General features: G+C 37.5%; 1 protein-coding gene across 2 annotated transcripts; it reads right to left on the reverse strand.

The window, feature by feature from the left end:
* Window positions 1-2,159: 2,159 nt before the first annotated feature.
* LOC140160778 (uncharacterized) lies at window positions 2,160-26,727 on the reverse strand. Of its 2 annotated transcripts, none has more exons than XM_072184077.1 (6): window positions 26,600-26,727; window positions 15,912-16,643; window positions 9,849-9,959; window positions 7,753-8,002; window positions 6,517-6,662; window positions 2,160-3,635 (listed from the first exon to the last, which is right to left on the reverse strand). In XM_072184077.1, the coding sequence occupies exons 2-6, from the start codon at window positions 16,536-16,538 to the stop codon at window positions 3,417-3,419; spliced, it is 1,353 nt and encodes a 450-aa protein (XP_072040178.1). In that variant the 5' UTR covers window positions 16,539-16,643; window positions 26,600-26,727; the 3' UTR covers window positions 2,160-3,416. The 2 variants fall into 2 exon arrangements, with proteins under 2 accessions (XP_072040178.1, XP_072040177.1); XM_072184076.1 differs by having other exon boundaries at window positions 26,605-26,697.
* Window positions 26,728-26,845: the final 118 nt, after the last annotated feature.

Raw genomic sequence — 26,845 nt, forward strand, 5'->3', positions numbered from 1 at the left:
AATATGAGATTCATAATACAAAGCATTGTACAAAACACAAATGTATTTTTGTTTTCTTTTGATATCAACTTCATCCTCAAGAAACAGTATGCAAAAGAATTAAGATACCAGTTATGTTCACCCCTGTATGTCCTAAACAAAGACAAATGTTTAAGAAAAAATTTAAGAAACGGTGATCTAAAACCTAACCTTGAAGGAACAAAATCAAAAGTTGCAATTTTATGCTCTAATCAATGAAAGCACAACGCTAGATTTAATAAGCTAATCAATGGAAAGAATGACACCAGTTCTCTTGTTGTGTACAAATCAATAGGGCATGCAATGGAGTAAATTGCAACTTTTTAATATGCATCTTCCTTGGGTTTTTGAATCATCGAAAACAAAGATGCAGGCTGCCAATTCCAATTATGACATATCTTTCTTTGTTTAGGATATACATGGGTAAACATAACTGGATTTCACATCATCAAGTTTTGCAATAATCTATTAAAATATATATCATACAAGTATACCCAGCAAACACAAAATAAACATTTTAAAAGTTGTCAAAAGTTTATAAAACATTTTAACAACTTTCAATTATTAAAAGATTAGAAAAACATTTTAAAACATTCCATATTAAAAACAATGTTGACAGTTGATCCTGTTATTGCAACATTCAACAAAATTTTGAAATATGATTATGTTACCATTTGTGGCAACTTTTTAAATATGTAAAATGTTCTAAAACTGTTCAAATGTTTTATAAACCTTTTTTATACACTCTTCAAAAGTGAGAACCAATTGGAGCAAATGTTAGAAAAATAGCAGGAGTGTATTAATCATGTATAATGTACGGGCGGGCACTTGGCGCAGTACTTTCTGACGTGCTCATTTTTCTTGCGGGTTGATGTATTCATATTTGCTTGTATTCCCCAACATTTTTAGTAACAATAATGTTATAAAATAACAGGAATTTTTTCTTGTGAGTGAAAAATGTGGGCCTCATGCATTCGATAGATTTATGAGTGCACACCAGTAAATAGGAATCTCTTATACCCTTTGGAGGAAAAATAAGTGTTTTGAAAAGTGGTAAAGTGGCATAACACTTAAAGTAATACATTTAAAAAAGCTTATAACCCAAATATTAGGCCCGATTCATATTTAATCCTCATTTAGGTCTCCAGGGGTATTAGAGATTGACAGATTGTCTATGAAAAATGAGCCGGATCCGACTTTTTATGAAGATTTGGCTTAGCTTTCAAAATGTGTTACATTTCAGGAGCAGTGAGTTATTTTCAAGCTGATATAAGCTGTATGGCCTATTGGGTGATCTAGTCGGCAATTTCCTGTTAAAAGTCACTGTATGTTTTCTCTGTACTGGCTGTCTTTATCTGACCTTCAACTGGTAGAAAGTGTAAGTTTTAAAGAGCCGAGTCGCTCTCAAGTCAAGAAAATGATTTTTTCCTGGACCCTGATTGTACGGACAGAAAGTCAATGGAAGCATTTACTGGTATGCACCCTTATATTCATACAAAGATTCTTGCCATTTGATTACTAGTAAATCAATTACCGGGTACTATTGATTATTTTTCAGTGCTATTTTTAGAAAAAGACTATTGCACTCTGCGCATCACAAGCTGATGTCTCTTGAAAAAAACCTTCATGCAACCATGGAAGTAATACACATGGAAGCTGGTCAAATACTACATCAAAGTGAGTATCATACTTGCCGCGATACTGAACAAAAGCAGTACAGTTGAAAGTGGAACAATTGAGTCATCGCATGGTCAACGTGTACCATGTCTAAAATCAAAGTTCCCGCTTAAAAATCAATAGCAGTACGAGGTCGTGTACTAAGTCCTGACAATGGGCTGTGTTATATTACCGCAGTGCATGACTAGTTTTATGAACACAAACAGATTTTATAAAATCCCTACGTGATGGTCAGAATGCTATCAGTTTAATTTATAGAATTTTATTAAAAGTATGTAATTATGTGAAAACCTACCGATTAAATGTATATATATGCCAGACTTTCAGATGGCAGTTTTAAAACAGATAATACCCGACTCTGGAACATTCTGGTCAACAGCAATTTCGGGCATCCCGGGCACACAAATAGATGCGGATTCATTTTATAATGTAAAGCATGTGCCAAGTGCGCATATCAATTATTACCGCTAATTAGTGGTTTAGACGTAAATGCATGATTTCCAATATTTTGAAGTTTAAGAAAATCTGTAAGTATAGGGTAGAAATCGATATTTTGAATGGATTTCTGTAATTATGGATTACAAATCTAACATCCCTGTCACTTTTTTTTCCGAATAAAAACAACATACTTGAAACATAATCAAGAAAAACATGATTTTTGCTCAAAATAATAAACCTGTAAATAAACGAACTGGCAACAAAGGCGGCAAGTCTGATCCACATCAAAGACAATTGTTATCACAATAGCTTGATACGTACCCTGTATAGAATGTTACGTAAATAATTCAATAGGTGTTGGATCGACCAGCTTCCATGTCTCTTACTTCCATGATGCAACTCTCAATACCACAGCACAGGTTACAAGACGACGATGGCTAAGCAGGTGAATAAGCAATGCTTTATCCTGTTTCTGGAACATTTTCTATTGTAAAATGTATGATAGTTGCTGTGATATCTTTTTAAAACTATTTATTCATAGCTCACCCCATCATGTGTAATATATAACCTTTGATGATATAGAAACAATTATGTAGGCCTATACATTATACTCTCTTACATATATACACACTTTCTCAAATGCATTTCAAGTACACTATATCCATCCAGACCCGTAGTCAAGCTTCCAAAATGTGATCTTCTACCACAAAATGAGCGTGAAGTCGCAAGTTAGTGGTTTCGAGACGTCCCGGCTGCTGCGTTGGTTTTCTTTGTTTCACACGCACTTGTTCAAGCCAATAATGTCTGTATGCCCTTTGTGAATGACTTGTCCAGGTGCGCAAACAAACAAAGAACATCAACTCCGCAGCCAGGATGTCTCGAAACTAACAACTTGCAACTTTACGCTCATTTTGTTGTAGCAGTTCACAAATATGGATCTTTCACAGAGAAAATCAACTTGAATGTAAAACAATTACCCTAAATGTGGGCTTCCAGGGTTTTTTCCAGGGATTTTTGGGCCATGTAAACATTCATACAAAGAAAAGTGTTGGGGTTGGGGTGCTCCTTGGTGACTACAGACAATAGTGTATTATTTCCTTAAGTCCGTGTTCTTTGGTCTTGAAGATTATAAATAATGATTATTGTTGCCTAGTGTCTTGGCTTGCAGCCAATTTAGACAACATTCTGGTATATACAGCATCTTTCACAAACTGTCTGTTACTCAACCAATGAACAAGTACATGTACAAGTGTGTTAAAAGTCTTGGTGAGTACATCCATGGGTCAACGGTTCTTTGATCTTGACCTCCTCCTGTCCTGTGCATCATTATCATTGCCATCTTGGCTTTTAGCCCTGTGGTATAACCTCAATAGATCTACTGCATCCTTCACAGTTTGTCTGTCACTTAACCTCTGTACGCAGGTATGCTGAATGTCTCGCACAATATCCATGGGTTGCCGTAGTAGCACATGAAGTTGATTTCTGTCTGCTTCAGCGATAATCTGTTATGGAAGGTTAAACACAAAGAGATATAATCAATGTGTATGCTCATACATGTTGGTAGAAAAACAAAAAAAAGTATGGTTTCATTTCAAATTCTAATAGTGACCCGCAGGTCAAATTGCTAGAACTTACATTAAACACACCTAAACAGAAACAATGCAATTTGAAGGCAGCAGCTTAATCAGCGCCAATATTGCAACATCGAAACAAACAACTATACAAACATCCATGCCCGCCCCCGTAGGCAATGAGGATAAAGTGCCTTGCCCAAGGACACAACACGTTGACACAAGCCGAGCGCCTTATCCACTCGGCAACTTATGCTCCTCAAGCAAAGTAGATTTGAACTGTCATTATTAGGGCATTATATAATGAAAGGAGCTCAAGTCCTTGATCACAGTTGGGCACTGGAGTGTGTTTTCTGATCTGCATTCGATCTGCATTCTAACCCTCAAATTGACTGAAATAATAATATCAAGATTTTTGAATTGAGAAGACAGAGAATAGCCCTGTCTCATGCGGAAGGCCATTCAGATTAGAAAACACACTCCGGGCTCCGGCACTCAACCATGATCAGGGACTTGAGCTCCCTTCATTATATAAAATGCTCTAATCTGGTCAATAGAAAGGACATCAAATGTTGAGAGCAGGACATTCAACTCCATCATTGGAGCCTCCCTGATGAGGACATTGAAATATTGAGGCAAATATCTCAATATATTTGTCTTGAATGACAATTTTAATCTCCTTTGCTTAGATATAATCTTGTTAGTATACTATGGCAGGGGGAAAACAGTGCAACCTCTCCACTTACATGCTGACCTCATCCTAAATTTGAATTCAAAACCTTAATTTGGGACTCACGTTTCCCTCAAACCCAGGGGCGTAGCAAGAGCCTCAGGACAAGGAGCAGTATATCTCCTTTTATCAGTCCTATCCCTATTTTTGCTTTTGCTTCGGCCCCCTGAACCCTCAGGCCCTGTCAAACCTGTCCACTCGCTTGCAACGACCCTGCACATGACAAACTACCAATGATTTTGAGAAATGTTAACTTTCTGCTTGAAACCAAGTTTTGGTGTCTATAACCCCACCTGGTTCATGGTTGATTGTCACATATATGGGTTATTCCTTCATGTAATTTGACACGAAATTAAGGTTAGGGTTAAGTTTAGGGTTAGTTTAGGGTTAGGATTAGGGTTAGGATTAGGATTAGGGTTTAATAGGGTAGAGTCAGAAGTTTACCATTTTCTAAAATCCATTTTCCGTGTTGTAATCCGTGTTGTAAAATTTGAAAATCCATGTTTTATGAATAAACTTAAAATGTATAAACAATGATTATGAATGATATTAATTTCACAATAAAGTGTTCAATATCGCGATCAAAATGCTCTGATTGGAATATTCTCACGAGAATAGGCCGACTGTTACGGTGTTTAATATACCTTTATTTCGGTATTATTAAACAGTATTTTTATCATAAATATTGACACACACCACTCCTCATATCTTTTAACAATTTTTGTCACGTCATACAAAAATGTCATTTTCCGTGTTGTACCTCTGATTCCGTGATTTTCTTCCGTAAAACGGAAAACTTCGGACTCTAGGTTAGGGTAAGGATTAGCTTACACGAAATAATTACATGAAGGATCAACCCACATATGCCCTATCAGGTTCAATGCCACCAATTACCTATTACACATCAGTAAATAGATTCACCAGGTTTGTTGATAAACATTATAAATGATTTCATTTGAACAAAACAAAAAATTCGCCTATCATGGTAGGTAGGCATCCTCTCCTGGCTGATAATACACCCTCTTCAGTCGGGATATGTCCAACCGGAAGTAAGGATCAACAACCATCATTCTGATTGTGAGTCACATTTTTGGTTTTGTTCAAATGGGAAATGGCTAATTTCAGGCCTATTAGTGGTATATTTACCATCATCCTCTCTCCAGCAAAACTATTTATGCAACCTAATTACCTGTGCCTCATTATCAGGGAGGGTCACCAATGCTGATAGATTTTTAGATAATTTCCCAGCAATTCTAGCAAGTTGGCTTACCTGTGCCTCATTATCTGGGAGGGTCACCAATGCTGATAGATTTTAGATAATTTCCCAGCAATTCTAGCAAGTTGGCTTACCTGTGCCTCATTATCTGGGAGGGTCACCAATGCTGATAGATTTTTAGATAATTTCCCAGCAATTCTAGCAAGTTGGCTTACCTGTGCCTCATTATCTGGGAGGGTCACTAATGCTGATAGATTTTTAGATAATTTCCCAGCAATTCTAGCAAGTTGGTTTACTTGTGCCTCATTATCTGGGAGGGTCACTATAATGCTGATAGATTTTAGATAATTTCCCAGCAATTCTAGCAAGTTGGCTTACCTGTGCCTCATTATCTGGGAGGGTCACCAATGCTGATAGATTTTTAGCTAATTTCCCAGCAATTCTAGCAAGTTGGCTTACTTGTGCCTCATTATCTGGGAGGGTCACCAATGCTGATAGATTTTTAGATAATTTCCCAGCAATTCTAGCAAGTTGGCTTACCTGTGCCTCATTATCAGGGAGGGTCACCAATGCTGATAGATTTTTAGATAATTTCCCAGCAATTCTAGCAAGTTGGTTTACTTGTGCCTCATTATCTGGGAGGGTCACTATAATGCTGATAGATTTTTAGATAATTTCCCAGCAATTCTAGCAAGTTGGCTTACCTGTGCCTCATTATCTGGGAGGGTCACCAATGCTGATAGATTTTTAGATAATTTCCCAGCAATTCTAGCAAGTTGGCTTACTTGTGCCTCATTATCTGGGAGGGTCACCAATGCTGATAGATTTTTAAATAATTTCCCAGCAATTCTAGCAAGTTGGCTTACCTGTGCCTCATTATCTGGGAGGGTCACCAATGCTGATAGATTTTTAGATAATTTCCCAGCAATTCTAGCAAGTTGGCTTGCATCTTGTACACTTTGACTGCTATGTTCTCCTGTTTCTTCAAAGGCTAAATCTGTATCATCATTTTCTGCAAGAAAAATAAATTAAAATAAAAAGTTCTATTCAAACCCGCTATAGTCCATATGCCTTCTTTGAGGCAGAAAGATTTTCTCAAAACTGCTAATTTTGCAGAAATCTATTATGCTAGTTGGATTCCTTGCATTATTTCTTTTCTGAAAATGTATACTTTTATATATACTTACTATTATTACGTTTAGAGATACAATCAAAAACAATATCTAAATTACTGACTCGAGGAAGGTATGTGGACTATATACCTTTGGTGTGTGACTATTGCGTAGGTTTAATTCTTTCCACTTCGGTCAGATTTCTGATTCCGAGAGTGATGCAAATTAATTTCTACATATGAAATCAAGCTCTTCATAATAGATAGTGATACAACAAAACAGAAAATTGGGAATAAAATTACTCATAAAATATAAAGTGCAATGTACTATGCACAAGCCCCAGCATACTTTATAGGAAATCACTAACCACTGTGACCCAAGACACAATATGTGACATGATCTGGTCCATGGAGGCCAAAGGAGGCATTTTTGAAAATTGAGTTACTATAATTATTACCAAATACAAACAATAGGCTACCATGTGAAAAACACCAAAGGTCTAGCATACTTGGTTCTAAAGCTCTGAAGCTTTGTGATGTGTATTTTGTTATGTTTTTTTTTACTCCATATTTTTGCCTTTATCTCAATTTCAAATTTGCCGCCTTTGGCCCCCATGGACCAGATCGTGTCGCATATATAAACCATTTAGCAACATTCAGGGATTTTGCAGCTAAGAGGTGTACACCCTATACATACCACAATAAACCATCACAGCCATGATCAGTTCTTGTATTTAATCAATCTTAAAAGGTTATACAGTCATTTAATTTTAAGGTATATGTAAATCAGAATGATTGGCTGGATGATAATCAATAGCTTTGAGGTGGTACAATGTAAGAGAAGAAATTCATGAAAACTTGATTTAATAGGGAAAACAGTTTTATGATAGATGCATTCCAATTTTAAATAAGATCTATTTATTTCAAAATTATTAAAGCAATCCATTAGATTTTAAGGGTTTCAGTTTGCCTGTCACAAAGTAATACCTACCCAAGTGTGTCCTCTCATTTCCTTTTAACACCATCAATAATGTATTCTCAGACACAGTTTCAAAGTACTCTTCATCCCCGACAACGGTACAGTCATCTTCCAGGACAATGTCAAATTCATCATCTGGGATGTTAAATTTGGTAGCCACCTTGTCTCTCAAGTCATCTAGGCTGGATGCTACGATGCCTTTTCTGTTGCTCCTGGAGATATCACAGACTTTGTAGGGTTTGCTGGTCTTTGGTCTTTTAGCCTGTAAGTATAGTTTTTAAAAAGTCAAATGATAAAGGTGGTACTACACCCCTTGATAAATTTGTGACTATTTTTGCATTTTTCTCAAAAAATAATAACACACTGGTAACAAAAGTTATGTATATTAGGCCAAAAAAACACATGTTTGTTTCCTGTAGCAGGTCAAAAAAGTCAAATGCGAAATGCGTTTTTTTTTTTTTTTTTTTATAATCCATGTCTTCAAATGAAAAAAAAATACCTTTTTTGCTGCAAATTGGAATGGAAATTGTAAAAACATATTAAAAAAATGTGTGATGTTTTCTCCAGTAGTTTTTCACTAAGCTCGTTTGTTGTGTGATGTGTAAATGTTTACTCCAGTAGTGTTTTATATTATTTTTTTGAAGTTATGTATATTAGGCCAAAAAAAAACACATGTTTGTTTCCTGTAGCAGGTCAAAAAAAAAAAGTCAAATGCGAAATGCGTTTTTTATATTTTTTTTTATAATCCATGTCTTCAAATGAAAAAAAATACCTTTTTTGCTGCAAATTGGAATGGAAATTGTAAAAACATATCAAAAAAATGTGTGATGTTTTCTCCAGTAGTTTTTCACTAAGCTCGTTTGTTGTGTGATGTGTAAATGTTTACTCCAGTAGTGTTTTATATTATTTTTTTGCGATTTTTTCTGGTTTTTTTTTTTTTTCTTTGTAAGTGTAAAAAAATTCAAATGCGCGCAATAAGCCATCAAAAACGAAATGCGTGCGCTACAGGAAACAAACTTGTTTTTTTTTTTTTGGCCTTATAGGGGCATGAAATCCAGTTACTACACTGGAATTTCAGTGACTCAAGACAAGCGGTACATTATTTATGATAAGAAAAGAGGTACCATTAGAATGTACCTCATTTCTTATCATACATAATGAACTACTTATCTTGAATCACTGAAATTTCAGTGAAGTAATTGGATTCCTTGCCCCTATAATATACATAACCTTTGTTAGTGCAGTGTGTAGTTATTTTTTGAGAAAAATGCAAAATTAGTCCCAAAATTTATCAGGGGTGTAGTACCACCTTAAAGTACAAGTAATTCAAACTACTTATTGTCACTCCGATCACTGATGTTTTCAGATCATGTAAGCGGCAAGTTTGATAATTTCTAGTGAATATAATTATCAAACAAATTTACATGAATCATAATACAGGAATCATTTTGGCAAATCCCAAATTTTTGGTGTTGATAATGACATTGTATTTGCAGTGTCACCCTTTTTGAGCTGAAATAGAATATTGACTGCTCAGTTCCAGAAGTGGGTAAGTGCAAATATTGCTGCCATGTGTAGATTAGTAAAATATTCTGTGTGTAAATTGCCTAATGTTCACAGGGCAGCTATTGCACTTAACCTTCTTCTGGCACTGAGCAGTTGATATACATTGTACGTATGCACCTTCTGTCAAGCTCTGTGTAATTCCTAACTTCAGAGTACATTAAAATATGAAGAGTGCTTTTCCCAAACTTTTTCAGTCCAGCACCACATTTGCTAAACAGCGAATCGCTTGCATGCTCAGCATGCATATACAACGCTGATTTTGTACACTGATCTGTGTGATTCGGTTTTCTGCAAAAGCGATTGAGTACAAATGCATCTTTAGAAATGGCCGACGATTGTGTGTTCTCAAGTGGGTTTTAATAGGGACCTGAAACACATTTGCTTTGGTTCGATCAAGCATTGAAGTGCTTCCAACTTTTGTACTGGATCATTCAAGCATTTTCTCCCATTTTTTCTATGTAAAGTGCCTCTTGCCTTAGTAAAAGTAAAAACGGTTACTTTGGCCAGAGTTCTAGGGTGTACCATTATTAGTGATACAGTACCTGTGATGCTGTCTTGTCGGGTTGTGGCTTACGCTTTCTACTTCCTTGTCTCTGTCCGGAAGACTTCTGCAGCCGCTTGGCAGACTTTGGTGGCATTGTGGTTTTAATGATCTGTAAAAATAGCAAATCAAATTGTTAACTAAATAAAGACACTCTCAAATAATTATGATCACTTAAATCCAAGTGACAAAACTATACATGGTACTATAATGTGACCCAATGCGAGTAAATGAGGCACATGACATACCTTTTGTTCATTGAGAGTTTTATATTTTCATATAAAGTAAATATGGATTAAAATGATACCTCAACCATCTCTGTCGGATTTACAGTTAAATAAAGTTATGATTGGTCAAAAGTCATGGAACTTGGACATTGTGAAATACAAAATACAAAGAAACAAGCATTAAATTGACATTTGCTGACATCAGCCTCATCCACTAAGGTTGAGACACATATTCTCTCTAAGTTATGTCCCTCCTCTTATAAGATGGAAAAGTCAAAGTTGAACAACCCAGTTTTGTTCAAAATGCAGACTACAATCAAGCTTCAAAAAAGACTCCGTTTGATTCCGTCTAGTGCTCAACATTCCAAGTCAAACCAATTTGGAAGACATGGTCAGATGTGGTCACCTTCCACACCCTAAGGAATTCCATTTCAGTGATTCCACTGGCAAGCTTTTTGCTACAACATTTCTGAAATCTAAGATGGTGAATTTCAAAACTGTGAATGGCTTGTTTTCAGTTGTGAATGAGAAGCTCTTTATTGTATGCCATGCATACTATTCTCATCCAGTATTGATTGAACCATCAAATGGCTGGATTCAGATGGATGGCCTGATATAAAGTGGATGAATCCAAAAGAATTCCTGAACACAAACAATGCGCATAATAAGCAATGTTATGTTATGTGGTGTGAACTAGAAAGGCATTTGGTAACATTGACCTCAATGTTTATCAACATTAAAGGAAAGGGACTGGTATATTGATATGCTTGAGTGACCCCATGCAACCACTTCACTGTTCAATAGCCTTATTGTGATGTGGCAGGAGTTTTAAAAACACGAGCCCTGAACAAAATATGATCCACTCGCATACTGCCAGGCAAAAAACAATGGAAATTGTGATGATGCGTGTGCATACCGCCAGGCATTGACGTAAGAAGTCAACTCATCTATAAACAACCAATTCAAGCAAGGTATCCTGTCAGAAGCCAGGTGGAGGAAATTGCATGATAGAATAATTGACATTGTCCTATTTCTTGGGGAGAGCGGACTTGCTTTCCATGAGAACTCACAAGTTCACAACATGTCGCAATGTTAACCCCCTCTTACATGAACACATCACAAATTGCAAATAAAAAAAATTGCAAATAAAGAATAAAAGGATGAGTGCACACTATTTCTCTGCAGATTCCCAATGAGTTCACAGACGTGTGCGCCCAACTAGTAAGCGACAGTGTATGTAAAGAGGCAAAATACTTTGCTATTAATAGCGTTCGATGCATGGATGATGCTACCCCAGAATCGATCCGCTCACGTAGAATAAACAATTTCACTTTTAGATGACTCTCAATGTGTGTATTCTCCATGCGCATGACTCTCATTCACATGCCGGATCTGATTCAGCAGCCACTTGCCTAGAAGCTATAACTTTCTATGGTATATATTGTACGGACCATCTACAACACATTTTCCAGTAGCTAGTTTAAAAGGTGGGAAATTTTATATTCTTGATGTGTGTCTGTTTGCAGCATACATGTATCTACAGGGCATAAAACCAGCCCAGGAGAACTTTTGGTGTATCCTTGGTGTAAAATATAATTATGATTTAGACTAGGGAGGCTAGTGTAAAGACTCCATTGAGAAATTAAGCAGTTCATGGAATAAAGCTGTATAGTCCTTTTTCACACTTAACAGACGGACAAAACTTAACATCAAAAGCAAACTTGACATCAACTGTACGTATGTTTCATCGTTCAAATGCATTATTATGTCTGCAGGCTTTGCCGTTTGAGGAGAGCTAGAGCGATTGCTCCCATCACTCCCCTCAAATAAAGCCGAGGAGAGCTTGTTATTGCTTGCCTACCTTTGATATAACAATGCTTGCTTACTTGCTTAATTCGAGTGGTGTCCTCAAACTGTGATGGCTTTCCACAACTTCCTGTCCTCCATTGCTGTCTTGAAGTCTCCTGCCTCCAGTCCAGTGTCACCTTCCAGAATGTCAATGTAGGTCAGAGCAGGTCTTTCAGGTTTCCGCCTCCCACGCTTGGGTATCCAATGAACCATTTTAGATACGGGCTCCTCACTTCTGGAACAGTGGCCAGCAAACCCGGTTCTTTTTTCCCTGATCTTGTGGCTTATTTTGGGAAGATCTCCATATAGGTCTGCATTTGACATATGTTCCTTCCAATGCACATTCAGAACAGTTCTTAGCATGCGGATGTAACAGCCATCCAGACCCTTTGCAAGTTTAGGGGTGATGGTCCATGCTTCACATCCATAAAGCAGCACCGACTCCACTGTTGCAGCAAAGATTCAAAGTTTGAAACTCCTGGTAAGAGTTGACCTCCAGATTTTCTTAAGTTTACTGCACGCCCTCCATGCTGCTGCTTTACGTAGCTTTACATCCCTTTCTGGGCTTTTCATCCAAGTGCCTAGGTATTTGAAGTCATCTATCTCCTCTAGTACTGCACCCTCATTTGTTGTTATGCTTTCTCTCCTGTTATTCTTCTTCTTCTTGGTTTCGGTCGACAGAGCGACTTTATAATATGTCACATTTCGTCAACACTTGATCCTGGAACCTAGGATTGATTGCAGATATCAGAACCGGGATGATCCCCTTCTCTTTTCGAATAGCTCTGACACTTGAAACGTGCACAGGGATGAATCCTCCTGAACACGGGACCGACGGCTTTACGTGACTTCCAAACCACGGACATCGCACACACACTACCTATATCTGCACGTGCTAAGCAGTGTATGGGGGCGAGAAGAAATTCTACAATTAAATTCTGTGATGAAACTGAACTTAATTGAAGGATTCCCGACCATATAGGAACTTTTTGGGAGGCAGGAGAATTTTCACCTAAGGCAAGCCCAAGGCTCGAACTCTCGTCGATCGTATCTCCCGGCCGACAGCGCAATGCCTTAACCGCTCGGCCATCTCGCCGCATTGTAGGACATATACTTTGTTTTACTTCCATTCATCTTCAGGCCCACTTTAGCAGCTGAGGTCTCCACTCTATGAAGCAATTCTTGTGCTTGGTGTATTTCCTCAGACAACAGTGCAATGTCGTCAGCAAAATCAAAGTGTGTCACTACGACGGGGCCAACTCTCCTACTTCGCCTCTTTTCCAGATGCAATCCTAGCTCCTCCTCGTTTCCTTCAATAGCTATTCTCAGTGCAAAGTTGAGGACAATCACAAACAGGTATGGGGCAAGGGTATCCCCCTGAAGTACTCCTGCTAAAATTTCAAACAATTCTATCTCCCCATCTGGTGATATTACTTTGCCTTTTGTGTTTTGGTACATTTGGCCAATAGCTTCAACAATGAGTTCCGGAATACCGTAGGTATGGAGTATCTTCAACATCTTGCCTCTATGGATGGTGTCGAAAGCTTTCTTGAAGTCGATGAATGTTATTATCGCTGACAATGATAACCATATAATTATATACAGTATAGGCCTGGCATTTTCGGGTAATTTTGTACCGGGTACCCGCCGCATTTTTCGGGCGGGTAACCGGGTACCCGAAATTGCAAAAATGGACCTAGACCTAAATGCCAGGATCATTCATGGTTGACCTAAAAAAAAGATATTTTGTATTTTTAATATGAAAATTGATAATTTGTATTCATGTCATAGTCTATTAATGATTTCAAAATGCATTCAAATTCAATGCATTTTGAAATCATTTTTTTTTTTAAATTTGGTACCCGGGAGGGCATTTCCTACCGGGTAATGTAATCTCGGCGGGTACCCGTTTACCGCCCGGAAATGCCAGCCTTAATACAGTACAGTAAAAATGTTCTCCTAGTGCTCTCCTGTAGCACTCAAGGAGAGGGATTAAAAGTTTCCCTGCAAATTTCAAACGGCAAAGCCCGTGTCTGCCATTTAGCTGAAGATCTTGACCGCTATTGATCTAATAATCCAGACAAGAAGTGCTACCTGTACAAATTGGGCTATTCCAGTTGAAATCCATATACCCAAAAGGAATAGGAAAATGGAGCCACCCATTTAGGTAACCCCATATGAACAACACTCCCTGTGTGGAAGATTAAGGTCATGAAAGTCTTCCATAGGGGGTGTAAGCCCAATTGATGTTGAGCGGGAAGTTTCAAGTCTGCTCAGTGACATGAAAGAACTGTGTAACAATTTCAAAGCAATTTGAGATAAACATGTTGCCAACAAATTTAAAATCTGACCCTGTGTAAAGTTTGATGACCTTTTCCTACCAAAGTGTAGCTATCCAACCCCCCTGCAGTGTAGCTATGCCCCCAGGTGGTACCAAACCCTCCATTTGATGGGGTTGGGCTCTTACACTATTAAAGATAGTAAGTGCGCCCAATCTTGATCTCCTAAAAACAAAATATTGCATGAGATGGCTAGAATTTAAATATGATGAGTTTTTATAATTCATTATTATAATGGAAATATTATCCTTCCTATTTATAAATTGATGAATGGTTTCATCTGTCTAACCTCACCAAAACTAAAAACCAGAAACTTCCACAGACTCAAACCACATGTACTGGTACTGCCCTTTGGATTACGAGGCCAAGTCCTACATTGTATACCGGTAGGCTTTAAAAAAACATATAGTTGACTTGCCCTTTAGGTGCCAACACCTGGGTCGGTCGGTCAGTCGATTTAAGTTTGGGTTTTTTTTAATATCGGCAAAATACAACATTGTCCTTTTTCCTATACTACATGTAGCTGCAAAGTGTGTCTGTATTAATTGAAGCGAGACCTAAGCGCATGCCTCTGTGTGACTGTGTTGTAGGTATAGGATACTTTCTTTATAACATTGTGTTGGTGTTATTTTTCATTCAATGCCTTAGTCTCGATACTCAGATCATCATAATTTGCAGAAATTTGTTGTGATTACTAATATTTTTTCAAACTAGAATTTCGCGGTTTTCGACCTGCGCGGTTTTCGACGCAAAGCGTCGGCCGCAATGCCTCCACTTTGGCGCCCATCATTTCAACCGCTAATTTCACTTGACCCCAAAATGACCTTAACATTATTTGCCTCACTAAGGTGGCCGTTCCCACCAAATTTCATGAACCTGCAGCATGCAGTCTATGGCGATTTGACCCCAGATGACCTCGAATGACCCCAAAATGACCTTGACATTTTTGCCTTGTTTCAGTGGTCGTCCCCACCAACGTGCTGTGAGTCTATCATAGCTAGAAATAGAATAAATCATTTAGCTACACTGCTACACAAATCGATATTCGTCCGTCTATTCAGTCCTCTTTCTTGCTGTTCCACATACCGTATACAAATTATGCATGGTCCTTGATCATTATATATTTACAAATGTAGATGTTAATGACTGCGCATCAGTTGAGGGTATTGTGAAAAATATAAACATTTTGCTTTTGGAACCGTGGAATAACTTGAGGGGTGCAGCCCCAAAGGATACTCCAAGGTCCAAGCAAAATGTTTCGATTTTTCACAAAAAGTCATTAACTCATTCATAACCGTCACTTTCAATTTGATTGATTCCATCTATATAATATTATCATATTTTTTAAAACAAAATACAATTTCAACTTTACCTTTCATTTTCCCTTTAAAAACCGAATAGCCGATAACGCTTACATGTAATCATGTGATGTGCAGATATGGTAGTTGAGTGCACGTAAATTCTTCGTTTGCGTAGGATATGTACGCGGAGGTTACTAATGTTACGTGGAGGTCCATTGTTGTTTATTAGTAACCGTGCAATATTGGGTCTTGTGAATCGCGTATATTCATGAGGTTATGAATGTGTTATATCAAGTTTAAAATTAATTAATTATTATACATGTAAATACTTTATTATTATAATCATTACCATATCTCCTGCTCTCTCCATCGTGTCTCCTGCTACAAAATGTATCTCCATCGTGTCTCCTGCTGTCTCCATCGTGTCTCCTGCTATCTCCATTGTGTCTTGATTATTTGTAAGAGGTAGACAACCAGGCTGCAGTTCATGTCCATAATGAGTTTCATAAACCAGGACAATAATAGGGTCATCTTCCAGGTCTACTCGAATACCAGCTGTACAAGGAGACTTCATCTTTTTACTAATCTTCAACTTTTTTCCAGTTCCTCTTGGCGTATGATAATCAGCCGATCTGTTACATAGGTAGTGGGAAATTCCATTCCTAGAGCCGCGCATCTTAATATATTTGCTCGCTGTTGCCAATTCAAACTTGGTTTTCCAATCTTCAAAGGCAGAAATGTCACTAAAAACAAGTGACTTCTCCATCATAGGCATACCGTGGATATTGCGTAGATGGGATCTCAGACCATTAATTGTACTGGCAGCGAAATCACAGTCAGCTTCCTTGCAAATGTTCCTTCCTTTCACTTCAGGTATGGAATGCGGGTGAAATTTCTTACAGTGCCTTGCAAAATTTTTCTTATTCATCGTTTTCTCACAATCTGGGCACTCTCGGAACTTTGATGTTACATTCATTTTCAAAGAAGGCAGCTGATATATAGTTCCAACTAGTCCTGAGGTATGGGTGGTATTTCACGTTCCAAGTTGTTACGGTATATAGGCTTTATTCTTTGAGTATATCTATAAATTATAATTACAAAATCAAAAGCCAAATATCAGTTGACATCAGTTGATCTTCTTGAAAGTCTCAAACTATTGAAACGTGTATATAGGGAATAAAATGCCATATAAATCTTGAATAAATGCAGAATTGCGTCACACAGTAAAAATTGTCAAACGTGCTTGGAAATGCTTGAAACGCAATTGAAATTGCCTTCAAAACAACGGTACATCATACGTCCGTGCTACTCAAAAGTTTTGGAGTTTGCATCACCGGTTTTGCATTCAGCTCTTTTACGTCAAAAATTGCGATAAAAACATGGATTTTGGAACAAAATAAAGTTTATTCGACGAAATAAAAGGTATATGTTTGTTCAGCTTCAACATGTTTAACCTTGATGCGAAAGTTTAATTTGATAAATTTGTAATTGTAACCATATATAGCGAGGGTGATCTAAAAAGAAAAGATCGCCTAAGTTTAAGCTTAAAGGTCCATCCGGACGATCGTAAAAATCATCAAAATTCAGATTTTGGTACCTTTGTCATTGTCATAGATTTACATGTGCTATCATAGCCTGCGAGTGGTTCAGCCGAAAGCCGTGTATTTAAGACAAAATAAGACATTTTACACGAATCTGTAATTTAGATATTGACAGTATCTAAATTAGCTATGTGTATTTGAATTAGCCTGTGTTATGCACTTTCAGTTTCGCATGCGTTTGAATGGGAATTATTTTGCCTAGTCGCCACAAGTTTAGAGCACATTTCTTCAATATTTTGACAAGTTGACATAAAATGTTCTATTCTACATGTATATTGTTTGGCAATAATGTCTTTTGCCAAAAGTACGTCCAAAGTTGTAATTTTGTGTTTTTGATCGCAAAGATCAGATATTTTTATTCCCTACTCCAATTCTGCACCCTTCGCAAGGGTGGAGAATTGACAGAACTTTGACGATAATTTTGCCTTTTGGACACTAAAATGCATTCGATCCTGAATTTTGTTTCAACCAAGTCTTAAATTAGCAAGCACAATAAGGTGGGTATTAATTTTATAAACCTTTGCAGACATAGACTTTAAGCATCAGATTTCGAGGCGCGGAAAGACACCAAATTGGTGTCGTATGACCTTTGACATTCTTTTGTGGCGAGTGATCATGACATGGTCTTTCAATTCACGCCGAGTGTCCTTGACAGGCGTGACTATGCTTCAGTGGTCATGAAAGAATTCAAAAGATAACCTCTGCCCCAATAATCCCAAGCTATTGTCTGAAACTGCACCTCGGAAAATGTATGGTAAGAACTCAGTCCTCAAATGATAGTCATATAACGACCAAAATATAAGTGACTGACTATCATTGAGGACTAGCTGAGTTCCACAGTCTAATACCTTTGATGAAATTTTGAAGATTTGATGAAAAATGACAGACAAAATGGCGTGATCCAGTCCTTCTTAGGTACAGTATGTATCGTAGGACTGGCGAGCGAGTCTAATTTGAATGGGGCTTTAACTTCGTCAGTACTGCTGTTTTCTTTGTTTTTTGCCAAATTTGTCATTTCAAAAATACCAAATGACAATTTGAATGACTTATCCTTCACTTTTAAGCAATTCATAAACAATTTTAATTTTTTTTACTCTTGCGCTGGGCCACTGAATGGGTCTTTAACTATTACATGTAAGTCTATTCTCTCCAGCCCTCGAATTAACCCACGGCACCCATGGCATTTTGCCGTGGGTGCCCATCCCCACTGCCGTAATGCCCTCAAAATATGTCCTTTACCCAAGGCAGTCACTTGCCGTGCACTCTAATGAAGTTGCCGTCTGTGCCCCAGCCCTGCCCCCTTCATCATAAAATCATCTATCTATGTTTGTGTGCGTTTAGAGAAATTGCCTTGGTGCCCTTCTCAAATTTTCAACAGTTGCCATGATGCCCTCTTGAAATATTACAAACTGCCATGTTGCCTTGCCTTTTCAGTGAAAATCCAAGGCAATTATCAACTTGCCCTAAAAAGTTGCTGTGCCCCTTCAGATCCTTAATTCGAGGGCTGATTCTCTCGGTCGGGGCCATGCATATCACCTCCATTCATGCATTGGAGTGAAAACAATTTATCGCATATTTTTATTTGCAGAGAGTCGAACCTGGCACAATAGTGTGATAGCTTGTGATACACTCCAGAGTTCAGTGAATGCGAATGTTGTTTTCACTCCAGTGCTATTGTCAGCCGGTTCATGCCCGCATGTCCGACCGAAAAATGATTTAATTCATGTACATCGTGGAACATACTCTTTGCGTGGCTCTGCGTAGACCGTAGTAAGCAGTTGTACGCAGATAACCTTGCACCTCTGGATGCGTAGAGTAGCGTTGTACGCTCGTAGCATGATTATAGGTATACTAGGTGAATTCAAATTTGCCATCAAACTGCATCATTTTATACTAGTGTATATCAAATTAAAGCCCTTGAGTAAACAAAGCCAAAACTGAAAACCTTTTTTTCAGAGCACTTTCTGTAGCAAAGTTACATCTTGTCAAAGATTGACTTTCATCAAAAAGATTCAGCTAGCAAAATTCCCCAAAACGGCATTTCGGGGGGTGTTTCTAGATCTTAGTCTCATTATGATACCAGTTTTTTTAATGGAACTGCTATCAAAATCCTCTAAAATTCCATGTGCGATTGTCTTATCACCATAAAAAATCATATATTTGGGTCAAGTGAAGTATAGAAAACATATTTATGTAGGTTTCCTTCTTCGCCAGTTGTTTTAAATTTCAATGTAAATATGCATTGACATTGTCGGCGAATTTGGCTGACTAGCAAATGTGTTAACTAAGGTTTGCCTGGGATACGTAATGATTAGTCCATGAGTCGCGGAGTAACAAGCGTTAAATGTTCCACGATGGTCGATGTACACAAATTAAAATCATTTTTCTAGAGTAGACTATTAGTCTTATTTTAACATTTAAAGTTAAACTACAACCAACCATGACAACTGTAAGTTTTACATGCACATGACCAACAACGTCATTTAAAGGAGTATTTTGTGATCCTAGCATCCTCTTTTTATGATATTTTTCAGTACATATCCACGAAAAAGCAATTCCCAAAATTTCAGTTGATTCCGATTTTTTGCGTTTTGCGAGCTATATGCATGATATGATTATGTGTATACACTGCTCCATGATAGACAATACGTTGTAATTTAGTTCTGGTGCACCAGAACGAAATTCAAATTCATGATATCTTTGCTAACGAATTAATCTGCAAGAAATATTTTGTACATAAACATTATGTAGCCAGAGTATATTCAGTGATATAAAAATCTCAACTTTTTTTTGAGAAAAGTGGGGGATAAAAAATAAGGCTGTGGATCACGAAATGCCCTTTTAAAGGGGCATTTCGTGATCCACAGCCTCATCCCCCCACTTTTCCCAAAAAAAGTTGAGATTTTTACACCACTGGATACCTCTGGCTACATAATGTTTATGTACCAAATATTTCTTGCAGATTAATTTGTTTAGCAAAAATATCGTGAAATTTTAATTTCGTTCTGGTGCACCAGAACGAAATTACAACACATTGTCTATGGAGCAGTGTAATACACATAATCATGCATAACTCATAAAGGGCCATGCGTCGTGAACTCGCCGACTTTGCGTCACACCTTGATTTTCCTGTCACGATACACCTTTTTTGGTATAAATTGTCATATCTTGAAATCTATACACCCTATGATAGTAAAAGTATACATTTTTGGAAAGCTATTGGTCCAAGGAATCTAAAAAAGGAATCAGAATTAGTGTAGGGTATATGTGAAAAAAATTATGTAAAAAATGCAAGCCCATTTTATATTTTTGATGACGCTTACTTGGGGTACTGGTTTTCATTCATGTGTACCCCTGCATCAATTCTTAATGCAGTTTTGAAAAGTTCAGACCATTAGCTTTCTGGTGATATAGGGCTTTATGATAGTAAACCAATGTGTATTTCAGAAAATGGCTGGTGGAATTTTATACCGATTCAACCCATCAGTCTAGTACATTTTGAAAAATATTTTCTATGGGTAACACCCTACACTAATTTCAAGTGCATTTTTGGATTCCTTGAGCCAAGAGCTTTCCAAAAATGTATACTTTTGCTATCCTAGGGGGTACACTTTTCAAAATGCAGCGATGGTAATCTCTAGCAGTATATTGCGCTTGACAATTTGGGTTTACTGTGTAGAGAATAGGGACGAATTTGTACGTCATGTGACTTACCTGTGACTACCAGTCCTCTCATTTTCTTTTAAGAAAGTTAAGGTATTTAAATGTTTACATGGACAACTAAGCTATCTTTTGATACCAAATTTATAGTAATAAGGACACATTTGAAGTACATAATGAACAATTTTACAATTGTGTGCACTTAAAATACAAACTAACCATAGAGTTTGTACATGAGTGCACCGCTGCCACATGCACCGCTGCCACCACCACCCCTGACTTGTATACCTGGTCTCATGTACCCATACCTAGTGTATGGGTACATGGTATAACCAGGCATTCAAACAGGCACGGAGAGAGCTAGCTCGAGATACTCTAGCTAAAATACAGGTTTACATTTACTATCGTACATTATCTTGCTGTATTTCAGCTAGAGCTCCAAACGACAAGCTTCCGGTTTTTTTTGGAGAACAATACTGAACATTACGTAAGATGAAGAAGAAACCCACCTCGGAGCCCGCCCTACTCATTATTTCATTGTACTTATTGCAATTTGCCTCCACACATTACGTAAACAACACAAAGCTTTTGTGAGGATTAGTGAGTGGATAAGAAATTGACAGTGGAGGATACGAAGGACACGCCGATTGTTAGTTGTCAATCATGAATTGCCGCAACGTATTAATATTTTACTGCATGGCATTCCGCAAACACCAAGACAAATTATGCCGTATTTTTCCAAAGATCATCTCATATGAAGTAAGCTGAACATTCCGATCGCTTTTGATCACCTATTATCAGCGAATTTGCTTGAAAACACATGAGTTCATGTTGTGTAAGCATAATTAGCATAGACACAAATGAAATTACGATGCAATACAATGCAATTTGAATGCGCAGCAGATCTATAGAAATAACGTTGCCCGGTTTTATGCAGAATTAGACCCTGTCTGGAGAGAGCTGTCAAAGAGTGTATATTTCAAAACGTGATAACTGCACCAGTTATAAAAATTCCCACACACATACCACTTTCAAAATGCACTCAAAGTCCATTCCATATCTGAAAAATATGATCCCCAATTTGTACTTACTTTATTGATAAAAGTCTAAATATCCACATGACAAATTCAGCTGTACATGTGCATTGTATATGTTCACAACATGACCCAAAATCATAACCTTTCAGACCTTAGACACATGCACAAGGCCTGCCATGTGTAGTCAATAGCCCAATTCATGCTGAACAAGAGACTGGTTGAGAGTCCACATTCACCTGCACATGGTCAGCACATGCTTCAACTGCTGATGTGTCATATTTAGTGATGTCATGATATCAACCTCATAGTCACAGTCAAGGGGGTGACACTAACTTCACGGTTGTTCTATTATCAACGCAAACCTATGACAAATCCCGCTGGTTTGCTAGTTAGAAAATGAGGCCAGTTATCGATCGGTTATGAATAATTAATTTCGATCCCTTTTAGGGTTGGCAAATAACGACGCCGTTAGTTTTGCGAACTCTGCCTGTTCAATGCGTAGTAGCAAGCTTGAAAGTGCGCCAGCTAGCAGAGCAGGGAGCAATCCGTGATGGCGCACTAGTATTTCCCATCAGGCACCAGTGATTTGTTTTTTACAGAAAGTCTACTAATTTGATAATGGAATAACCTTTCGCAATAGTAATGTCGAAATTAGGAATTGGTGTCAATAATACAACGGTAGTGTATCACTTGAATTTGATACGATATTCAGCCAGCGATTTAGCGATAAAAAAACCTTTGACCACTGACCTGACCTGAAGCACGTAAGGCGCCATATTCGTTTGTTTTTATTTCCTCGTGTGATAATAAATATCATTCAAACTATAGTTGTCGGCCGTGAACGTAGTTTATTACTGGCCTAAGAAGTTTTTTTTTAAAAACAAGTAAATAATCATCACTCACCGTTCTATTTGATCTTGTGGATTTCCCAACACGTAATAAATTGAAACGCCACTACCGGATTGCTCTCAGGTAGTAAAGCGGCGCACTTTCAACCTTCAAGCTTGCTATTCACTACCGGTAGTAATATTAATTAAGTGATGTCACTGATGTGCAGCGTTTCTGGAATAGCACTTGCATCGTGCATGTATAATTTGAATGTAGCTTGCTGTATTCAATATGTGCATGCATATTACAGGAATTTAGACCCATCGAAAAAAACAATTGAATAATTTAGGAGATTATCAGGGCTGTGAATAATTATGAGTCCTGGGGAGGGTAAAATTGGGGTGAGAGGGGGGTGCGATTTTGGCCTTAAAAGCGATTTAAAAGGCTTAGGATAACCAGGGGCGGGTACTTGGATTATTTTTCGACGATGTGCGGCCCGAGCTTCCGAACCCATAACCATTTCTAAGGGTCACGATTTTACCGAAAATAGGTAGGCCCCCTACTCATATCTAAGGATTGTCAGGAAAGTAAGGACCCTTATCTAAGGATTTGAGCTTGAAAATAGTAAAAGTAACATGTTTTCCGGCATGTTTTTCACACATAGCACGGACAATCTAAAAGGGAGACCCATGTCTAAGGATTTTTCGTGGAAAACCTTATGTATGTACGTGAGTGGAGGGGGAGGATAATCAGGGCCGGATTTACCTTTTTGGGGGCCCTGGGCCAGGCCAAAATTTAGAGGCCCCGCCAAACGCACCGTGAGGAAGGCATGTGCACTCAAGTGCCCAAGTTGTTAGACTTTACTAGGAAATTTGCGCGCGAAGCGTGCGATAAAAATTCAATTTTAGCCCAAGTTGAAGCTGAATTTTGCTATGCGAAGCGCACAAAATTTTGCAATTTTTGTACCCTGATTTGGCCCAAAACATGGTGTTTTTCGACGGCTAAAATGGAAGATGGACACTGCAGAGCAATTTGGGGGGCCCCAAAAATTTGGGGGCCCTGGGCCCGGGCCCATCTGGCCCTCATGATGGTAAATCCGGCCCTGAGGATAATAGTAAAGGTCCGGAAACGCTTATGATATGGAAATTTTATTTTGAACAAAAATTCTTTAATCACTATTGACGGTTTAGCCTACCATGGTCAATAATGAGTAAAATATCGGTTTAGTTTTTAAAAAAACCTTTTTTTACTGTAGGCCTACATCTACAAATCTGATGTATTTAATCATTATTTGGGATCCCAATAATTTGAATGTCCAACAGGGGGGTTATTTATTTATTTATTTATTTATTATAATTATTAAGGCTTGTTCAAGTAACTCACCTCTAACATTTCACGCACTCACTTGCACCGGCTCAACAAATCAATCAACCAGTTAATTAATCAATCAATTCACAAACAATGAATATGAATAAATTATATGATATTCAATTTCGATCAATAGACATATCATATCAAACCATCAAACAATGAATAAATGAACTGATCGACCAAGAGCCCTTTTTTCTAAAGAGTGTGAGTGAGTGATTAAACAAAATAAATACATGCATAATTATTTACATAAATAAACAAATAAACAAATAAAGAAAGAAAGAAAGAAATAAAAGAAATAAATAAATAAGAAAAATTTGAGCAAATGGTATCGTAGCATTGCATTCACAAAAACAAACATCAGAAGGACTCAAACCAACAATCTTTGCATCACCAGTCTGATGCTCTACCACTGTGCTACGACGTCGTCTAGTGGTAAAGATCTAGTTTTTAGCGTACACAGTGTTCGTCTGTGACAATGCTGCCTCGTGAAATGATTTTAAAGTTATTTTGATATCAATCTTTTTTTTTTTTTCAATAGAGCCGTAACATTTTGTTTAAAGATCTCAATTTTTATTTTCTTTAGAGCAGAGACAAATATTTCCCCTATTCTACAATTTGAGCCCAAAATAAGAATCTACTTCTTTTATTACTGATTTAATGTTAGACGTCTCACAACAGATATTTAGCTGGCTTAGTTGTCTTGCACTGTGCTTTTTAACCGGGAGGTACCGAGATCGATTCCCACCTCTGCCTGTATTTTTTTTTTCAAGCCTGGGAAATAATAAGTTTATTTGGCTTCACAACGCTAAATTATTCATGACTTGCCCAACCTGGTGGTGTAAAGTGCTCCCCATAACATATGAATATTAAGCAATAACACAATGGCTAATTTAAATAAGAAAGCGTCACATGCAAATGAGGGATTGCCCTCTCCAGGAATTGCTTCATGTCACAGTCTCTGTGAAAGGTCAAAAGTTAGGGATTGTTTTGTCAGACATTTTGAGAGGCAAGAGAGCCAGATTTGATCAACACCATTTGAAGCATGGTGTAGCTTACAAGCAGGACACATAATTTCAGGATTATTGACTACAAATTTGGACCAATAAATTTCCAGAGACATAATACAACCAAGGAAGCTTACTTCAAAGATGTTTAGGGCAACAGTGACATGGTAAGTGAAATAGTTAGCACTATAGTCTCCCTATTCCACACATATACCCTGACTTGGTCAATTGGATTGGGTGCCATTCTGCCAATGTTCAAGATATCTTAATGAAACTGTCCCTAGTTAGACATGATCACATTTTGAACATGTGAGGGCGGGCTTTATTAAGCTTACTTGTGATCCAAGATCCTGTCTTAACTGTGTAATCCAATAGGAAAATGAAGAAAATTTGGATTTTGACCCTTAAAACTCCAACCTAGCATGATTTTTAGAAAATCTGCATTTGAATAATATTTGATACTATCATCAAGTAATGAAAGCCACATTTCATGAAACATTCGCGAAATTTTTGTAAAATGGCCCTTCGTGCTCAAAAATTTAGCCATAAAATACATACACACATGTTTATGACATAGGAAGCCATTGATAATGCTGGGACACACAATTTGGCCCATTTTGGGACATTCAGACGAGCATACTTTTCCTCATAACATTGCCAATTATAGGCCTATACATACATGATTGACCCCTCATTTTTTAAGTTAAACGATTCTCTTTTTAATGAAAGCAATTTTAGATGAATTTATTAAATTTCAAAATTTTATGAACATGCCTACCCTAGTCAATATCTTACTTTCTTAGCCTTCATTTGATACCAAATTTACTGTCATTCCTCAGTTCCAATAATTGAAACTCCCGGCTCCGACCGGGAGTTCCAACAGGTGCTGTGTATGTGTATGTATGTGTTTAATGTGCATTCACATACACACTTAGCCTAGTTCACCACGTAAACTTGTATGGCTCAAAATTCGGACCGCTCGCATCAGTTTGTGAATGAGGACATCGTATAAGTTCCTTGTACTACACTTAGCCGTTGGTACGAAGAAATCGTTGCTCCAAAAATGATTGCAAATTACACATTTGTAATCATTTTTCACCACAAAATATCATATGAAAACACAGGTGAGCAATGTATGAATATATGGAGAGGTCAAACAGGTTGTTAATTATTGTCAATATTAATATTTTGCGACATTTATAATGAAAATAATTAACACTGAAGACACCTTATGGCACGTTCTACAACTTGAGAACAAGTCCTCAAACGTTCGAAATTTGTAGTTAAACAACTGGTCATTCCTATATTTCTTCCAAAGATACACTCAAAAAACCAAATGATCACAGTAAAAAGTGTGACGCCACCGGCCACCACCCTTTTTGGGTGTCGAGTTCAAAACGCATGGCCATAGGCAAAATCGGAATCAACTGAAATTTTGGAAATAAGCTTTTTTCGTGGATATCTACTGAAAAATGTCATAAAAAGAGGATGCTAGGATCACGAAATCCTCCTTTAACTCGTTATATTTAATACCTTACTCAATATATTAGAAGTTGGTATGAAACGGAAAAAAGTCCAAACTGTGAAATAGGTGTCACATCCACATCGTAATTCGTCATCGGCAAGGGCAACAACAACCAAAAAAATCCCGAAAATGGAAAATGACGAAACCAAAACAAAAGTTCAAAATCATAAAAACAACAACAGCTAGGTCAAAGGTCATGAGCACATCACACTATTTCTAGTTTGATTTGTTCCTAAAGTCAAGACAAAATAATT

This window comes from Amphiura filiformis, chromosome 9, assembly GCF_039555335.1.
Source record: "Amphiura filiformis chromosome 9, Afil_fr2py, whole genome shotgun sequence".
Taxonomy (NCBI): domain Eukaryota; kingdom Metazoa; phylum Echinodermata; class Ophiuroidea; order Amphilepidida; family Amphiuridae; genus Amphiura; species Amphiura filiformis.